Source organism: Apis dorsata, unplaced genomic scaffold, assembly GCF_000469605.1.
Source record: "Apis dorsata unplaced genomic scaffold, Apis dorsata 1.3 scaffold_52, whole genome shotgun sequence".
In the NCBI taxonomy this organism is placed as follows: domain Eukaryota; kingdom Metazoa; phylum Arthropoda; class Insecta; order Hymenoptera; family Apidae; genus Apis; species Apis dorsata.
The window spans coordinates 2,003,758-2,022,784 of record NW_006263353.1 but is presented as its reverse complement, the minus strand read 5'-3'; the positions used below and the strand labels follow the sequence as shown (position 1 = coordinate 2,022,784).

Here is a 19,027-nt window from a genome sequence, read left to right as displayed (position 1 = left end):
ACAATCATTCATTAAATACTGAAATGTCAAAAAAAAACTTATATAAATTGAGAATCACTGGTACTAGATTGTGTCAGATAAAACAGGTGCACTAAAAGAAAGTGGCCAATCGGAGTGTCGATGGGTAGTTCGTCATACAAAGCGTATAAGACAGTCGTCATTGAACGTTATGAGCGGGAGGGAGGGGGGTAAGGGAAGAAAATACGAAGCAGCAAGGGCTGTCAAGATACCTCGCCCACAAAAAGTAGATGCAGATGCGACCGGACGGTGAACACGTGCGACGCTTTTTTGTGACGGACGCATGAACACGCGGTGCAATGTTCAAAAAGTTGTCGCGAAGCGACGCCCTTGAGAATATATCCAATTGGAGCACCAATGATGTGTTGTGCCTACTTCGAAAGGTGAGTAAACTCCGATTCAAAGTGATCTTTGGCATTGTCAGCAACAAATTTCTAAAGTGAACGAATCAAAATCTCAAATGATTTCATAAATCATATGAAAACACTGAATATTTTCTTCTTCGAGTTTATTTATCTTAACAATCGAATATTTAGGATGTGTATATTAAATTCTATTATTTATAAATTCATTGAAATAAATTCATTTCATAATAAATAGTAAAAGAAAAATGTAAATAAATTATTTATATAAATATATTATAGATAAAAAAATCAATAAGTATAAGTTATCCTTTTTTATTCGTGACACGAATGGTTTAGTACTTTGCAAACTGTCAAATTGCATGACAGAATATTGAAAATGAGATACAAATAATGTTTCATATGTATATTTTTAATTAGTACAAAATGAATAGGTTCATGTATCACATTGTATTTTTTTTTTCATATTTTAAAATCGTGGGACTAGAATATTAAAACTATTGAAATGTGTGAACAAGATTAAGCCGATGAATGTATACCGACTGAGTATACCGAGTATATTGAAAGCATTTAAATTCTAATTCAAAATTATACTAATGAAATAAAATAATATCAATAAATCAAATAGAATAATATAATTATAAAATAAAATGCAATAACGCAATTGTTAAAAGCAAGAATCATTTAAGTAATCTTAAAATCACAGTACATCTGCTATTTATCATTCAATTTTATATAATAGATCTTTAAATGACAAAACTCCAACGCGTTTTTATTTCACACTATAAAATTAACATAATCGAAAAATTTGTCATCAAATATAAATTTAATTTTTGCAAAATATTTAGAAATATCAATATTAATCAATTTAATATATAATTAATTATTAATTACTCAATTTAAACTGATATAACAAAATACAAAGGAAAAGAAACTTGTATCTATTCATTCTGCACTTTGTTGTCCTAATAACGTAAATATTTGTACAAGATATAGTATATATGCATGTTATCAGTAGTGCACATCCTGTTTGATCGAAGAGTTTTTTCTTTTACAGAACGGTCTGGATGAATGTTGTAAAGCCATTGCAAAACGACAGATCGATGGTGACGAATTATTGGTGAGTAAATCCGTCTGTTAAATCTGATATCAGTCATCATCATGAGTTCTTTCCCTGTTTTGTTCACGTTTCGCTAATGTCTATGTCATCTATGAATATATATAATAATATTTAATAATACATTGATAATTATAATATATTATATGGATTGGTAATAAAACGTTTATGAAGATGACTCCATTTGTTATAAATTAAATTCTAAAAAGATAATTATTAGCCTATTCTCATTATTTTTAAAGAAAAAGCATTGCAAAAATTTTCATTGAAATATCTATAATAACGTTATCTGAAATGACCATAAATTCTAAAAAATAATTATTAATTCAAATTTTCTTATACTTCGTAAAAATACAAACAAAAAGAAATTAAGAAAAGAAATTATTAGAAATTTTTTTGTTAAAAAAAAAATCTTTGATATTAAAAAGAATAATCAAAGACTTGTCACTTTCACTAATTAATTGAATAAAAGTAAAGTTTGAACATTGAACATTATTCGCATACTGCCAAGTCACACAATGCAAAGAGAAACAAATTTCTAATCGGTTGAAATAAATAGAAAACGTGGGGATAATGCAATGAGCAAGTTTCATTCATAATTCGTGTCGTTACATATTTCGTTTCCAACTGGCGCGTGCTTCTTATGTTCTTCTTAATTAATTGTAATTATTCCAGCACTTGACGGAAGGGAAACTGGCGCTGTGGAAGAGTGACCTCACGCGTCCACTGATATGGTAAGAGAACGAAATATCAGACATGTCTCGTTTCTCCGTAAAATGTGGTGGAACAAAGTGGACCCGTTCTTGTGACCAAATAGAATGTTGATGTTCGTTTCACAGTCTAACGGTTCTTCTTCACATCTCCCTAAGACATTCTTTCGAATCGTGATCGCTGAATAATTATCCATACACATTTAAACGTGTTCCATAATTTTCGAAAGTATACTGTTCAGAATAATTAGAAGATTATCCGACTGAATGAATTTATTACTCAATTAGATCTTAAATATAGCATATATCTTCAGCATTGTATGCTATACCTTAAAATCGATGATTAGAAATCAAGAAATGATCTTATATCTTACACTTTTTAATACTTAGAAAGTATTATTTTGAAGTAACTGGAAATGGAAAAAAGAACTCACATGTTTTACATTCTTTAATTATTTACAAAATAATAAAATTAATAATTTATCTATTTATTTAATTTTAAATACATAGGCCAAGTTTTTGTTATAAAAAGTATAAATAGAAAGATGAAATATGATATAATATGAAACTGGAAATAGAAAAATTTCATATTTTTTTTAGATCTTCTAGTTACTTATATAGCAATAATATGTCTTTTGTAATATAAATTTTTGGAAAGTGTTTGTTACAAAAGATATAGATAGAAAAATAAATTAATAAAATAAAAATAAGTTAATATTTTTACCTAAAAATTATACTATTACATCTCTCTATTATTTCATAGATATATTTTTAGAATTTCTTATTTGATAATTCTTGGAACTTTTATTTTCAAAAGAATCACGTCATTCTATTAATAAATACCACGTTTTAAAATTCCAAAAGAAAATATACTTTTCAAATGAAAATATAAATTTGAACAATATTCAGGTGCCACAGCATATGTTCTACTTCTATTCTATTGTTGAACTCCATAGAGAAATTGTATCGACATTAGAGACTGTACATATATAGAGAAGACAAATTGTTTGCATTCTATTGATATTACAACAGCTATTCCATCCTATCATTCTAAGCGTCGCGGTGGCTTAAACCGGTGAAAAATTTGGCGAGCGATGATGCTATAGAAAGCGTCGCCGGACGCAGTATGCATACCAAGAGGAAGGTTCAATGGCTTGAGTGGTGAAATCAAAATATGCTGTGGTTAGTATTTCCGAAGGCCACGTTAAGACCGAGTGGCCCCCGGTTATACAAACCGGTGCAATAAGTGCGTAATTCTATCGTGTGGGATGTCCTCACGATCATTCAATATCGCTACTGACGCCACGAAATTTATCGTCTTCTTTTATTAAGGAAATTCCACTTGACAACAACGCGACTGTTAATGCGACGACATTAGTATGCTATTTGTAATTAGATGATAATGTTTCTAAAGAATTCGAAAGTTAAATAATAAAAATGAACGAAATTTTTTACTTAATTATGTACATACGATAATTAAACTGATAAATACAGATAATATTGAAAAATTTAAATATATAAAAATTTATAGAATATGATATGTAACATAAGATATAAAAATATCCAAAATAATATTATGCTATATGGAATATAAAATAAATAAATTCTTCACTTTCTTTTCTATAATTGTGTTTATAAAAATTTATATAAATATTCATAATTTAATGATATTAATAAGAGATGAAAAATCTAATTTGTATATATATATAAAAATTTTAAATATTTTTTAAATAGACTAATTTATTGATCATTTTTTATTATAATTAATTTTTTTGAATAGAATATCAACTAAAAATTTTTAAAATATTCAATTTTTTAGGAATCTTTGGACATTCGTAGAGGAAATAAGAAAAACACCAGAAAAATTTGTAGAAGAAAAGATTTTTGAATCTCAATCGAACGAAGATCATTTAAGTGACACCGGCTCTTGGGGGACTGACTTCGAGGATGAAACAAACGAAGAGAATACTTTATCAGAAACTCAGAAAATTTCCGGATCAAATTATGAATCTAAAAACAATCAGAAAGTTTTAGAGAACAATGCAGATCTTAAACAAAAAGATATACAAACAGAGAAAGTATCGAAGCAAGAGGAAGAAGAAACTTATGTGAATTGTGGTCTTACAATTGACGAGAACACATATGCGAATTGTCAGGAAACTGTGCCATTGAAGAATGCGTCCAGATTGCATAATCAAGGAGAAAAATCGTTAGCTGAACAACTTAAAGAACAATTGCAATTTATAAATACCAAAAAGCCAATAATGGGACCAAAACCTGAATTATTGCAAACAAAAAATGTAGAGGTGTCAGTTTTAAATCGAACTCAACCTCGGAAATCGTTTCTTCATAATACAAAGGCCAAATCGAATAATCTTACTCAAACGCAAAGTTAGTAAATTAGAAACAATAAAAAGATTATATTTATTCATATATTCTGTAAAAATATTTTTAAATTTTATTTTTTAAATATTTTTTTTTCTTTTAATATAATAGAGAATAATTTAATAAATAATATTTAATATTTTAATTGATAATTTCAGAAAGAATGACAGTACCTCCTCCACCACAGCCAATAAAAAATAAAGATCAAATGGTGATTATCGAGAAATCGAACAAAGATCAAGCAAAACCTCCTGCAACGCTCAGAAATCTTGATCTGGTTGCCAATTTACCCACAAAGACAGAAGAAAGCGAAGATGAATACGAGTCATTCGATGAACAAATAATTGAACAAAATCAAAAAAAAAATATGATGAGAGTGGACAGTAAACAATCATTGACTAGTGGTCATCAAAGTTCTGTGGAAAGTGTTTACCAACCACCAAGTATTACAAGTTATGAAGAAGAAGAAGAACATTATGATATTTATGAATCAATCACGGAAACAGTAAGTTTTAAAATACATTTTTAATTTTATAGTAATAATATTTAATGAAAAATTGAATTAATAAGAATTATTTTTACAGCCAGACGACAATGGATACTATTTAAATCCTATTCAGAGAACGGCTAATGTGAAAACACCCCCACCATTGCCAGCCAAGCCTCCTCAATCATCGGCTACCCCCTCTCCAACTCCCTCTCGAACAGATATAGAAAAATTAAAAGGTATATAATTTTGATTCTTTTTATAATTCCTTTTTAGTTATTTTATGTGCGAAATGAGAAATATTATGGAAAATTCCCATCATATGATAAAACTGTCTCTCATATGTCAGCATGAATATTAAAATGAAAAAAGAAATTAAACTGAGGTCGTTGAAGATAGTCAGTGGTGCAACATGTTACGATGTATAAGATAAAAAGTGCAGGCTGCATTAAATTGGAGGAATAAAAAGCTTTCAGTGTCCCAACTTCTCATAAACATGTGCGTGGCAAATGGCCAACCACCAATGGTTCTGCATCAACCTGATGCACATTGCAATTGCAGTCAGTCATGGATGAACTATCGTTCACACAATTCTCTTTATTTCAAGTTGTAATAGTATATCTATATATTTCAAACGAAATTTGTGTAACATTTGAATAAATAGTGATAATAATTTATTAATGAAATACATAATAAGAAATATGAATTAAAAAGTAAATTCTGAATAACTCTAATAAGTAATAACAGAAACAAGTGCAGTTTCAAAATTAATTAAAGAAAGAAATAATGTTTCGAAGAGATTACAATTTTCCAAAAACTGATTAAACACAAACTACATATCTTTGAATCTTATCAAAAACGGAAGAGGAAATAGTGGGATGGAATGTGTTCCTGCTTCTATCTGAGATTAAGCAAACAGCTCGTGGGAGGTTTAGGTGCTCGTCTCGCCGATGAAGTGTCCGATATGATAGTAAGGATCAAACGAGGACTTTCACGATGTTATTACACTCAACCACCTGAGCCACCAGGTAGAATCTCTTACGAAGCGAATTTTTTGCCTACCATATCGTTTACATTTTCTTTTACATCTGTGTACATATTTTAAATTTGAATTATAAAATCATCAAATATTTTAATAAATGCTTATCAAACGTTTCTTCATAAATTTGTTCATAAATTGTGCTATCTTTAAACTAAAAATAATTATCTAATTTTTCGGTGAATATATACCATATGTTTTATCTTAAATTGGAAATACCTAAAAACTTAAAATAATCTCAAAATGCGTACAGATCAGTCGATATATTTTTAAGCTTTGAGGAGACAACGTGACCCATGCTGAGGGACCAACGGATGGCCGAGTCTTGTAGTTTATTCAGCTAATTCTTCACTTAAATGCCAGTCTGTGTAGTGATTTCATAGAGTTCAAATCGTTTGAATTTTTTCTTAAAGTTTTTCTATTTGATAATTTTTAATCTTGCAAGAAATTTGTTTTAATATAATTTCTTCGAATTGGTTAGACCAATATAAAATTTCTTTAATTATTATTTATTAATTTACAATAAAAAATCTATATGAATAATAACAACTTTAAATTTGTGTTTGTCATAAATAATTTAAAATGCTGTATTAGATTTTATAATCTTTAGATATTATCTAAAACGCAATTCTCATTTCATTTTTAATATGAAAGATATATGAATTATTGAAACCAGTTACCTTGAAATAGATCATTTCAATTCCATTAATTTAAATTTATTAAGCGAGATTATTCTATTAAGCAATATATTCTTCTATAGTTCTATTTTTATATCTATTCAAAATTAGATTCATTCATTACATCAAATAGACAACAATAGAAAATTTTATTTTTGAAACAAAGACCACATTCAAATTTCCAGATGATGAATGAAAAAAGATTTGACGATATATTGGTGCATATTCTTTTGATAAACGCGTGAAAAATTTCAAATAGTTTATTTCTGAGTGAAACGTGAAGATCTTCTGAAAATGGCTACCATAATTGGAGATCCAAAAAGAAACGTGTCCTTAAACACTGCGATTCGCCGTCAGGCAAGTCTTTCAGAATGTCTGACTCAGGCAACTCTTACCCAAGCTCGTCTGAATTTAGCAAGTTAGTGATAAAACTTATGAATTTTCAAAATTTTCATAAATAAATAAAATTTAGCTTTCGATAGATTTAAATAAAATAAAATAATTATTAGAATCTGATTAGAGAGATATAGTTGAGAGAGATTAATATTTTGTATTGTTTTCAGAGAGATCTCCTGAGAAAAAATCGGCTACATTACCTCATTCTAACAGTAATACTTCTCTATCGTCGGAGAGGGCTACGAGACCATTACCACCGCCTCCTGAGAGACAATCTTACATTGACAAACCTTGGTTCCACAACGTTACCAGAGAGCAAGCAACAACTCTTATTAAAGAACGTGAGTTTTTGTAATAAACTAGGATAGATTATCATTAAACTTTGACAATGGGCAAATTTCTATATTCTTAGTTAATTTTTGTTATCCGATTATTATATTAATATTGAATCAATTTATTATTATTTTTTAGAAAGTACTTACGGTAACTCACAAGACGGATACTTCCTTCTGAGACCATCCACGACAAACGTGAATAATCCTTTGGCTTTGGTCCTTTGGTACAGGGATAGAGTATATAATGTTCCAGTCAGGAAAAGGCCTGACAATAGGTAAGCAAGTTTTCCACACTGATATCTTTTGTCCGTACATATCTTTGCTAGGTACTGGACTTATTCTATAGAAATAAAAAATTAAAATAATGAAATATCTTTAAAAATTTCATTAAAAGAATTCTTATGAGAGAGAAAAATAAGAATCGGTAAAAAAATTAAAAATAAATGATAAGAAAATTGAACAAAGTCGAGAACTATTTTTTGTATATTTTTTGAATAGGTATGCATTAGGTTCTGCAAAAGTAAATGAGCAATCGTTTTCTAATGTGGAGGAGATCGTGATGTTTTATACAAGAGAAGAATTAGTTCTTCATAGCGGTGGCGTAGAAATGGGAAGCACAAAATTAACGGATACTCCGCCTAAATAAATTTTTGAAAGTTCTCACAAACCAGCTTATGCAATACAAACACTGCCTATTTAAGAATTTTTAAAAGAATTTGCATGTATTTATTCAATAAGTGCCTTTTGTATATGATGATAAATCAATTTCGCATAAGTCTTTTTAAAGTTAAAATGCATTTATATATATGAATTGTAACACTCATTGTGAGTATATTTAGTATTTAAACAAAAAAAGAAAAAAGATCTCTTATAAAATTGCGTGCATATTTTTTTAATACAGAATTTTTTAGAACATATATAGAACATATACAAATGGTATTTTTGCTAATGTTAAATTTAAAATTAAAATTTAAAGAGCATTGATGTATTGTAGATATTATTTTTGTATTAGAAAGAAAAGTCACTTTGTGAACACAACAAAATAAATATAATTTACATTTTTGTATACTTGTTGTAGATTAGATAATTTGGAAGATTTTATAAATATGAAATTATATTAGATAAACAATAATGTATATTAGAGATTTGTAAATAAGAAATTTTTTGTTTCAAAAATAAAATTTCAAGATATAGATAATTATCTCTATTATTATCAATCAACTGTTATAATTATAAAAATCACTGTTTAATTATAAAAAATAAATAATTATAAAAATTGATTATGTAAATAAGAATTATATAATTTGTATCACTATATACAAAGTGACTTTGTATAATTGTGACAGATGTATTTCAAAACATATATTGAATATTACATGTTAACTGAAATCAAATATACTGAAAACAATATACCCAACATCAAAAAAAACATCAAGATCGTTTCAAGATCACTTTTTTTAAAAAAAATAAAATTAAAGATATTAAATAAAGAGTTAAGATTTAATTCAATATTTTACAATATTTAACTTTGATGCAATAACAAATTTAATTAGATTTAGAAATTTAATTAATTAGATTTAATAAATTTAATTAAATATAATTAATATCAATTATTTATTAAATTATTAAGTGCCATATTTAAAATGATCTTGAAACGTTTCTTTTTATTTTTAAAAATAATTTTTTTCAATTCGATATATTCTCTGATTTATATGGATTAATAAGAATCAACTTTTAGATTGTAATCTATGCATTTATATTTTGCCATTGTTATTGTGAAAATAAAAAATGATAAATTTAAAGAAAAATTTAAATTTGAAGAAAACAAAATTTTTTTATTGTAATTTTATCCAATTCTTTTTCAATTTTTAACAGAGTTTTATACTATAAGTTTTTGTGCATCAATATGAGCTTAATGAATTAATATATAAAAACATATATATACGGAGTTAATTAATTTTTTACATTGTTCTTTATTTATCAATATTAATACGATTAATGAATTCGAAATTCGAAATGATGAACCTACAATTTATCCAATCTATTTATCTTGAATTACATTCGATTGATAACGATAACATAAATTAAGTAAACACTCGTGTAATCAACTTTTTTATTTTCTAAATCTATCAGTAGTTATATATTAAATAATTATACGAGTTCTATTATTGTATAAATTTATTTTCGAAAATAATTTCAAATTAATATATATAGTAATTTCATATAATAAAACTACGTGAACTTGTGCGTGTGAACTTTGAACTGAGAACGACTGCAATTAAAGAAATCATAATATTTATAAGGCGATTTATGCATCTGATCAGTGCTCAATATTGAATTTTGATTCATTTTACTACAATATTCATAAATGCAAATTGCATTTAAATATGAAATTATATAATCTGATAATTTGTATGAAAAATAATGAAATTTATCATGAAAAATTTGCATTAATACATTATAAAAATATTAATTTTCTAACGAAAAATAAACTACTTATTTATATAATATAATAACATTATAATTTATTTATAATAACACATAATTATACTTTATAGTCTTTTAAATATTAAATTTATTGATTCTTTATTATTAAAACAAAGATAAATTAATATAAATTATCAAATATCAAGAAAAATACAATTCGAATGGCGTATTTTAGGCGGGAATTTATAAATTTTTGATCTATAAAAAATATATTTTAAAAATTCCCTAGTTGTTTCAATCTGGTTACTTTCATGACGTCAATCGCTATCGTCGACAATGATGTGGTAGGAGAATGTAGTAGTGAAAGACATGACAGGTTGTGCGCACTACCCCGTTAACTGCTTGTAACTAAATGCCAATTGAGCAGTCCATTTAGCCCATCACTTAAAGCTTTTCAAGAGGTCTTCTATATCTCACGAATCTGGGACGTTGAATAAAAAAATGCTATTTGTTTTGTGAAAATTGCAATGAAATCATTGTATTTTGTTTCATCAATTCCGCGAACTGTGCGATAAAAACAATGCTGACATGAATCAGTTTTTACAAAAGTACAATTCTAAACGGCAATAATGATGCGTTAAATAAAGTGTCGATCACTCGAGAAATTGTTCGAGGAAGCAATGGAAGATGAACAGCCAGCAAGAGAGACGAATAAGATTTGCGGTGTATGTGGTGATCGCGCACTCGGTTATAATTTCAACGCGGTTTCGTGTGAAAGTTGCAAAGCTTTCTTCCGACGGAATGCTTTGAAAAACAAGGTGACTAATTTGATAGTTCTGTAGATTTTTCATGAATCATTTTTAATAGAAAATTGCAATAATATTAATTCTCATATTGGATATTCAATAAATGTATTTATGAGTATGATAAATTAATATTTATTTTGTTTTTTTCTTTTAATTCAAATTAAATGTTATAATAAGATGGCGTAACAGATAAATAAAAATTAGATTTCAGTTAAATAATAACAGCAAAATGATAATAGAAGGACAATAGAAAAGAAATTAGTATTTATATTATAGTTAAAAAGTTTGCTAACTATATATAATAAAATACTTTTTCTTAATTTATTCATTTAAAATTTTTTCACAGGATTTTCGATGTCCATTTACTGAGAATTGTAATATTACTCCAGTCACTAGACGATTTTGTCAAAAATGCCGTTTGGATAAATGCTTTAGCATAGGCATGAGAAAAGAATATATTATGTCTGAAGAAGATAAGGTATTAAAACGACAAAAAATAGAACAAAATCGTGCAAAAAAAAGACCAATTTTAGAGAATACAAAACCATCAAAAATTAAGAAGAGTTTAGATGATTGTAATTTTGATGATACTTCTATGTCAATTAATTCAGTTGCATCAACTGCATCAGACACATATTTCTGGGAGTCTGATAGAAAATATACAGATTTAGATGCAAATAGACAAACTGTAACAGAGAGTTTAAGTCCAGTAACAGCTGCAAGTGTTCCAAGTCCTTCTAGTCCACCAGAAAATGGAGTTATAAGTGGATCAAAAACATTAGACATGATGAAAGACTCTTCACATAATTCTAACTTTGAAAATTATGATCATTCTTCTTCACCTCAAGAAGAAAATGAAGTTGATGTAGAAAAGTTGAGAATGAATTCAAATTCTCCTTCTCAAAATCAGCAAAGGTTTGATAAAATTAAATCTTCTCATAATTTAGAAAAGGATAAAAAATCAATTATAACTTCAAAAAAGTTTAATCAAAATATGTTAGACTTAAATTCTGAATTTACTTCTACTAACCATGAATCTATGAAATATTCTCCTGAATTTGATAATGCATCTTGTTACAATAAGTTTGATTCTAGCTCTATACAGAGTTCTCAATATATTGAACATACAACACATTATAAAAGAACAAATATAGATATGAATTCAGAAATCCATATGGAAATTTCTTCAGAAGAAACAGTATCTAGTCAAAAACAAAATAAGGAAATATATCCAAAGGAAGATAATTTCGTTAGTAATAAATTCCCACAAGAATCTACTTTGATCGCCAAACTCGTTAATAATTCGAGTTTTATTACGAAAATATTTCAAAATGAAGAATTACTCTTAAAGATTATGTCAGATCCTGTTGTTATTAGCAAATTAGAGGCAGATCCTCAAATTTCACAATTCTTTAAAAAAAATGGAATCATTGCAGATAAAGAAGTTTCATCTGAGAAAGAAACGAATATTCATTTAAAAGATGATGTGAAACTAAATCACAATAATTCCAATCAAAATGTATTTAAATCAATATTCAAAGTTAAGCAGAGACAAATAGAAAATCCAATTTTAACTGATTTAATTACAAATTCGAGTCAAGAAGAATGTATAAAAATACAACGTGATGAATCTAATAGTTCTGAATGGAATAGAAATCTATCTGATGTCACAAGAGATGTGCTTCAAGATGTACAAAGGTATAGTCAAAATTTACATTTGTTTAAAATCTGAAAAATCATTTTAAAATATGTCATCTATGGATTATATTTCAGAATACCAATTGCTGCGAATTCCATTGAATCTATTCTTTGTGAAGCAATTAAATTAGAATTTTCAGCATATTCTACTCTTGGTGGTATGGAGACTAGAAAAATATTAAATGATGCTGAAAGAGCAAAGTTAAATGAATTAATAGTAGCCAATAAAGCATTATTAGCTCCTTTAGACGAAGATATAACAAATTTAATTGGAGAAGATTGTAAATTTAAGGTAATATTTATTTTTAAAATGGTTTAAAAATATTTTTAGATGTTAACATATTTTTGATAAATTCTATTTCAGAATAATTTTGGTCAATCCGATCCAGCTCTATTAGATGTTGTGAATCTTACTGCCATAGCCATTAGACGCTTAATAAAAATGGCGAAAAAAATAAATGCGTTTAAAAATATGTGTCAAGAAGATCAAATAGCTCTTTTGAAAGGAGGATGTACAGAAATGATGATTTTAAGATCAGCACTTAATTATGATATTGAGAAAGATATGTGGTGGATACCACATAGTCAAGAAAGTATGTCTAATATAAAAGTAGATGTATTAAAAGAAGCAAAAGGAAATCTTTATGCAGAACATGCAAGATTTATTAGAAGTTTTGATCCAAGATGGAGAGATGAGAATATAATTTTAATTTTAAGTGCAATTGCTTTATTTACACCTGATAGACCAAAAGTGGTACATAATGATGTAATTAAATTAGAACAAGTAAGTTTTATACTTTTTATATTATGTATAATGTTATCTGTTATATAATTTTTAATAATATATTTTTTTTATAGAATTCTTATTATTACTTGCTTAGACGCTATCTAGAAAGTGTTTATTCCGGATGTGAAGCCAAATCCATGTTTTTAAAATTAATTCAAAAAATTTCCGATCTTCATAGATTAAACAACGAAGTTGTTGGAGTATATCTTAATTTAAATCCGTCGAGGGTAGAGCCACTTCTTATAGAGATATTTGATTTGAAACATTGATCGAACGTGTTCAATAATGAATAGATATTAAATGTAAAATGTTTTTAATTAGTATTTCTCTAAATAGCAAAAATAAAACTATTATGAATTTATGTCAATAGATCGCATGTTCGTACAAGTAATTAATAGCAATAATATGAAGAGAGAAATGTTATAACTATGAAATCAGAATGTGATTGGAAATATACAAATATATGTATAGGTTAATGTACATAAAATTATATGAACAATACCGCCAAAAGTTTATTCGTATCAGAATATCGATATAGAATTACATATATTAAAATATCTATATCGATTTACAGTAATGTTCTGTTAACATCAAAATATTTCGATTTATATAATATAATTATCAATATAAAACTATAAAACAAATATAATACTATCAAATCTATAATAAATTTAGATTTCTATCTTCTTCCATGTTTAAATCACATCAATAAAATAAATATAATAAATATGAAGTAGAAAAGAATTATATTCTATTTTAAGGTTTGAAACTATAAATTATTATTTTGATTGCTAAAATGAATTTTTAATTTTTTTTTTAATATCCTTGATTAAACTAAACGGACGATATGCGTTTTTTAATTTGAATTCATTAATTTAAAAATTTAAAAATTATAAGTTCTTTTTAATCGATATTAACGGAACATTATTTTAATTAATTTCTGATAGAATGTAAAAAATTATTGTAATTAAAGAAACTTTTATTTTTATGTAAAATATTAATATCAACGATTGTCTAATCATAAAGATAATTTTCAGAGATAGTTCGAAGTATAAAGGTATTTCGTCATTTCATATCATTTTTTCGAGAATAAATATATTTGTTCATATGTTAACGAAAGTACCTTAAATTGTTAAATCTAGAGAAAATTTGTTATTTCAGTATCAAGTTCTATATTCATGTTTAACGAATTTATAAATATAAAAGAAAAATATTTCTTTATTTCAAAATAAATTAAAAATTATGTATGATAAACATGAATTCAGTACTTGATATAAAAATTGAAAAAATCAATACAAGCAAGAGAATGGAAGATATAAATTGTGTAATGTGTATTCACGTTACAAATATTAGTATGTAAGTAATAAATTGTGATATTGAGTCAAAATATATTTTTCAGATACTTGTTATATATGACTTTAAATATATTATTTCATTCCTTTTACTATTATATTATTAATTAATTTTATATTTCATAGATTATATACGATTTAAAAATAATACCTTTTTTAAATTAGCCATTAGTCATTTTCAGGCCAATAACCAAATAATCGCAGGATTACAATTATGATGAGGCAACAAGAGGCAAGAAACAATCCGAAGCTGACGAGAAGAAGGAACAGATATCCCAGTATTCTAAGGACGGATAGAAACAAGTAAACTACCCAATCCCAGATTGTTTTCAATATCATTTTATGTATCACTTAAAATTTATCAAAAAGAAAATAAACAGAGACAACGGGATAATCGATATTTCATATCCGATATGCTATAGTGGTGACAGAATCTTTATCAACGAATTAATCAAATGAGAATGTCAATTGTTATACATGCATAAATATAACGAACGATTAATAAATTTATTGCTTGCAATTTCTTTATATTTGTTGCTATTGAAAATATTCTAAGAGATATTCTAAGAGATATATATAAAATGTAAGTATAAAATATAATCATCGTTATTATTTGTTCTTTTATTTATAATTCCTATTCGTAGTGCTACAAAGAATGTATTGGGGATTTTCAGTTTCTATTAAATCTTTTGTTACGTCAAATTTTACATAATTATCGCGCTTATAGTGATAAAACGGTTCAATGTTATCTTCATAGGATTTTGTGAATATCCAATTGATTTTTTCAGCTGCAAGATAACAAGCGCCCAACGCAGATGTTACTTTTAAACGAATCAAAGTTAATTCATCCAAAACTTGAGATTCATGGATTTCATCTATAAAAGCATCCTTCATAAAATTCCATGATTTCCAGACTGATCCGACGCAAATAATCTTTAATCCTCCGTGAGCTAATTTGAGGTCCTAAAAAATCATTTCTTATATTCAAACAAAATATATATTTAATTTATAAATTTAAATAACTCACATTATGGGCCTTCTTCGCGAGAGCTATAATGTGTTTTGCAAGATATTTTCCATTTTCCTGGAGAATATGTAAACAAAGCAGATCTTTTTTTTCACAACCTATCACAATTTCCTTGGCAAATTTAGCGAAATTGGTTTTATCAAACTCATTATAAAAATGTGATAGCATCTCTTTTCTATCTGTTGCATTGAAATAATATCTCATAGCTGGCCATACATAATTTATAGGTTTAGGTGCTTTAACTAAATCATCTATATCATCGAATACATATTTACAAGCTCTATACGCGATCCAGAAAGCTAAAAATTTATTATAATAAAAATAATTAAAATCAGTTTTTTAATATTATAATCTCGGTCAGATATATCAATCACTTAAGGCCATTTCCTTTTATAGCGAATCAAACAATCTCTACCACTTACCACTGCCTTCGTCCCCTATAAAATATCCCCATCCGCCGCATGTTGTCGTTGTTCCATCTAAATTGACCATCAAGGCATTTGAACCGGTGCCAGCAATTAAAACTATTCCACCGTTTTCTAAAGCTGTTCTAAGACTACCCATAGTATCTGAATTGATATAATAAGATTTAGCAGCATTTGGATATTTTTGTTGCATCGTTTCCATAAGCATACGATTAGTTTTTTCTTCTTCGCATCCGCTCAGAGTAAGACCCTATTCATTTAATCGATTTTTTTAATTTAATTTATCGATGATAACAATCCTTATCATATATACGAATTAGTCATTGATATTATTCATTCGAATTGCAATAATTTTTTAATATTTACCAAGCAATCTAAAGGAATTATTTCAGACATTTCTATATTCTGTTTTCCTATTTCCACCATAGCGTTGATTCTGGCACTTGTTTCTTCTATTCCAAGAACCTGGATAAGACACACATAAAATATAAAAAAATAATTAAATAATATATAATAAAAAAATAAGAAAATAAATAATGATAAGAAGAAGAAATTAATGGAGGAGGAATACATGACGATTGTTCAAATATTCAATTAATACCCAATGATTAGTGCTCGGTCCTTTGACCTCCGTCAACACTTTTCCTTTTCCATCGATGATGACTAGTGTAGATTCAGTACCGCCGCTAAAAATAATTAAATTTACTGAATTTATTAATAAATTTATTTTATGTTAATATATCAATTATTAATACATTGCTTCATGGTTTAGTGAGCTTTATTTTCGATTGTTCATAATGTTAATATAATAGCACATATGGAGCAGATAAAAGAAATATGAATATATGTTTAAGAACAGAATATAATAGATTGTTACAATCACTTAAAATAATCATAGAATTAGACCGTAACTTGATTTTATACATGTTCCAATTATATCGAGAAGCATATATATATATAATGAAATTAAATATTTTATAATGATTATATATAAAAATATAAAAAGAAATATTTTCTAACAAATATAAATGTATAATTTATAAAATCAGATAAGAGATATAAAATATATAATAAATAATACTAATTTTTTATCTTATTTTATGATCAAATTCACAAATAATTATAATATGGTTTAATATATCATACATTATATATATTTACTGATAATGATGCACAAATTATAAACATATAATTTTTTATATTTTTTTTTAAATATAAATAAAGAACAAATTTTAAAATATGAATATTTCGTTTGTATGTTTATTTATTTCGATAAATATTGATAAATATAAAACTTTTCAAATTTCAATGAATTTTGACAATGAATTTTATATCGAAAATATTTTTTCACTATTTATAAAACTATAATAATATTTATACAAAGAAAAATTGTAAATCAAAAAAATGAAAATTTGTATCATGTAGCAATTTAAATTTCAAAATCAAAGATAAATCGCAATTATAAGTTATATAACTTTTCTACTTATTATTCCAAAAATTAAATTATTTAAATTATTAATAAATCTTTTTTTAAAAATAAATATTTTAATATGATTTTAAATAAATATTTAGATAAATATATGAATTCTGAATGTAGATTTTAAAATCAAATTTTGATTATGATGCTATATATAATGCTATACGATAACAGATAATATGTTTATATATTTTAATTGGATTTTATCAGTATATATTAATGAGGAAAGAATTTATTAGTTAAAGTTGTTATTACATTGATATTATAACTATAATTTATTAGAAATTTAGTAAAATTTTCATAATAATTTTCATATGATTTAAATAAAAATATTAAAAAAAACGAAGACAAAAAATTTTTTTAAAATCTCTTACCCCTCGACGCCCCCGATCCTTATTTCTTCAGGATATTCTGGTAACTCTACCGGTGGTTTAATTAATTCTTCGTCTTCTAACATTCTTTTTCTTTGTTTTCTTAATTCCCTACGAAGTTCATTTTCATCAATCTTTTTCTTCTTCGCCCTCTTTCTTCTTCCTGTCATTTTTTTAATGAGATGATTTCAAATTTTATTTCATGATTTTTTCCATTATTTTTTCTTTCGAGAAAAGGATCCAGGAATTTGAGGATGGGATTTAAACAGGCATATTTATCTAATAATGTACAAAAAATATAAATTTAAACATTTTATCATAAGAATAGACTAAAAAATAAAAGAGAATGATAAATTCTTTAGATAAAATAGATAGAATAGATAGAAGAAATAAAATAATGTATTTAATAAATATATTTTTACTTTGTAAAAAAATTCTAAATATTTAAATTTTAAAATTTATAGATAAAAAAAACATAATATTTAAAATATATATAAGTATAAACTTAACGATGTAAATGGATAAATAATATAATCATATGATATATATTAAATTTCTGTATTATGTCAACTTACAATAAAGACTTGGAGTATGATTAAATAAGCATATGTCGAGCAATTATTAAAAATGTTGAAAATTTATAGAGAACAATTTCACGTGATACAAAAATTTTGAAATGGAGAAATGTAAAAAGTACTATAATGTTAGTGGCGAATGTTTACCTATAACTAGAGAATTGCTATGCTAGGAGAAGTTGCCTTCGTTACTACTGTTGCGTTGTTCACATTACATACAACTTAAATATTGCATCCACTACAATGAAATTTCATGAAATGTTAGAGAAAAGTAGGGATTTGAGACCTAACATTAACTGAAAAACTGTTGGATGATCAACGAGTCAATAATCGACTGGTCTGACATCGATAAAAAACTTTGAGAACTAAATAAATTTCTTCTTTTCTTATCGATAAAATTTCATAAAAAAAAATCATATCTTAAATAAAAATTGTATAAATTATAATAATATCATCTATTTTTATCAAAACAATAAGTGATTTATAAATAATATTAATATGTGATATTTAATTTTTAGAAATTATACTCCTAAAAAAGTTTAAATTATATAGTAGA

The 19,027-nt window shown here is 25.9% G+C and overlaps 3 protein-coding genes across 8 annotated transcripts; 2 read left to right on the top strand and 1 right to left on the bottom strand.

Moving 5' to 3' along the window:
• Positions 1-133: 133 nt before the first annotated feature.
• On the top strand, positions 134-8,232 carry LOC102672684 (lymphocyte cytosolic protein 2-like). Of its 2 annotated transcripts, XM_006609215.2 has the most exons (9): positions 134-401; positions 1,438-1,500; positions 2,173-2,231; positions 4,027-4,598; positions 4,751-5,097; positions 5,177-5,318; positions 7,359-7,532; positions 7,663-7,801; positions 8,025-8,232. In XM_006609215.2, exons 1-9 carry the CDS (start codon positions 318-320, stop codon positions 8,170-8,172), a joined length of 1,728 nt encoding a protein of 575 aa, XP_006609278.1. In that variant the 5' UTR covers positions 134-317; the 3' UTR covers positions 8,173-8,232. The 2 variants fall into 2 exon arrangements, with proteins under 2 accessions (XP_006609278.1, XP_031370880.1); XM_031515020.1 differs by lacking the exons at positions 134-401; positions 1,438-1,500; positions 2,173-2,231 and adding an exon at positions 3,091-3,389.
• Positions 8,233-10,200: 1,968 nt separating this feature from the next.
• LOC102672915 lies at positions 10,201-14,964 on the top strand. Of its 2 annotated transcripts, none has more exons than XM_006609218.2 (5): positions 10,201-10,771; positions 11,106-12,457; positions 12,533-12,749; positions 12,822-13,241; positions 14,779-14,964. In XM_006609218.2, exons 1-5 carry the CDS (start codon positions 10,634-10,636, stop codon positions 14,812-14,814), a joined length of 2,163 nt encoding a protein of 720 aa, XP_006609281.1. In that variant the 5' UTR covers positions 10,201-10,633; the 3' UTR covers positions 14,815-14,964. The 2 variants fall into 2 exon arrangements, with proteins under 2 accessions (XP_006609281.1, XP_006609280.1); XM_006609217.2 differs by lacking the exon at positions 14,779-14,964 and adding an exon at positions 13,316-13,720 and having other exon boundaries at positions 10,210-10,771.
• A 150-nt stretch (positions 14,965-15,114) lies between these two features.
• On the bottom strand, positions 15,115-18,826 carry LOC102672473 (N-acetyl-D-glucosamine kinase). Of its 4 annotated transcripts, none has more exons than XM_006609213.2 (7): positions 18,472-18,761; positions 17,900-18,175; positions 16,650-16,734; positions 16,415-16,513; positions 16,046-16,298; positions 15,624-15,922; positions 15,115-15,559 (listed from the first exon to the last, which is right to left on the bottom strand). In XM_006609213.2, exons 2-7 carry the CDS (start codon positions 18,064-18,066, stop codon positions 15,218-15,220), a joined length of 1,245 nt encoding a protein of 414 aa, XP_006609276.1. In that variant the 5' UTR covers positions 18,067-18,175; positions 18,472-18,761; the 3' UTR covers positions 15,115-15,217. The 4 variants fall into 4 exon arrangements, with proteins under 4 accessions (XP_006609276.1, XP_006609277.1, XP_031370849.1 ...); XM_006609214.2 differs by having other exon boundaries at positions 15,194-15,559; positions 17,900-18,007; positions 18,619-18,826; XM_031514989.1 differs by having other exon boundaries at positions 15,194-15,559; positions 18,619-18,773.
• Positions 18,827-19,027: the final 201 nt, after the last annotated feature.

Coding starts and splice junctions, on each gene's coding strand:
- LOC102672684 (XM_006609215.2), top strand. CDS start 318: ATGTTCAAAAAGTTGTCGCGAAGCGACGCCCTTGAGAATATATCCAAT. Junction 402..1,437: donor TGTTGTGCCTACTTCGAAAG/GTGAGTAAACTC, acceptor TTTCTTTTACAG/AACGGTCTGGATGAATGTTG. Junction 7,533..7,662: donor AACAACTCTTATTAAAGAAC/GTGAGTTTTTGT, acceptor ATTATTTTTTAG/AAAGTACTTACGGTAACTCA.
- LOC102672915 (XM_006609217.2), top strand. CDS start 10,634: ATGGAAGATGAACAGCCAGCAAGAGAGACGAATAAGATTTGCGGTGTA. Junction 10,772..11,105: donor GGAATGCTTTGAAAAACAAG/GTGACTAATTTG, acceptor ATTTTTTCACAG/GATTTTCGATGTCCATTTAC. Junction 12,458..12,532: donor GTGCTTCAAGATGTACAAAG/GTATAGTCAAAA, acceptor ATTATATTTCAG/AATACCAATTGCTGCGAATT.
- LOC102672473 (XM_031514989.1), bottom strand. CDS start 18,066: ATGACAGGAAGAAGAAAGAGGGCGAAGAAGAAAAAGATTGATGAAAAT. Junction 16,299..16,414: donor TAATTCCTTTAGATTGCTTG/GTAAATATTAAA, acceptor TTAAATGAATAG/GGTCTTACTCTGAGCGGATG. Junction 15,923..16,045: donor TATAGGGGACGAAGGCAGTG/GTAAGTGGTAGA, acceptor ATAAATTTTTAG/CTTTCTGGATCGCGTATAGA.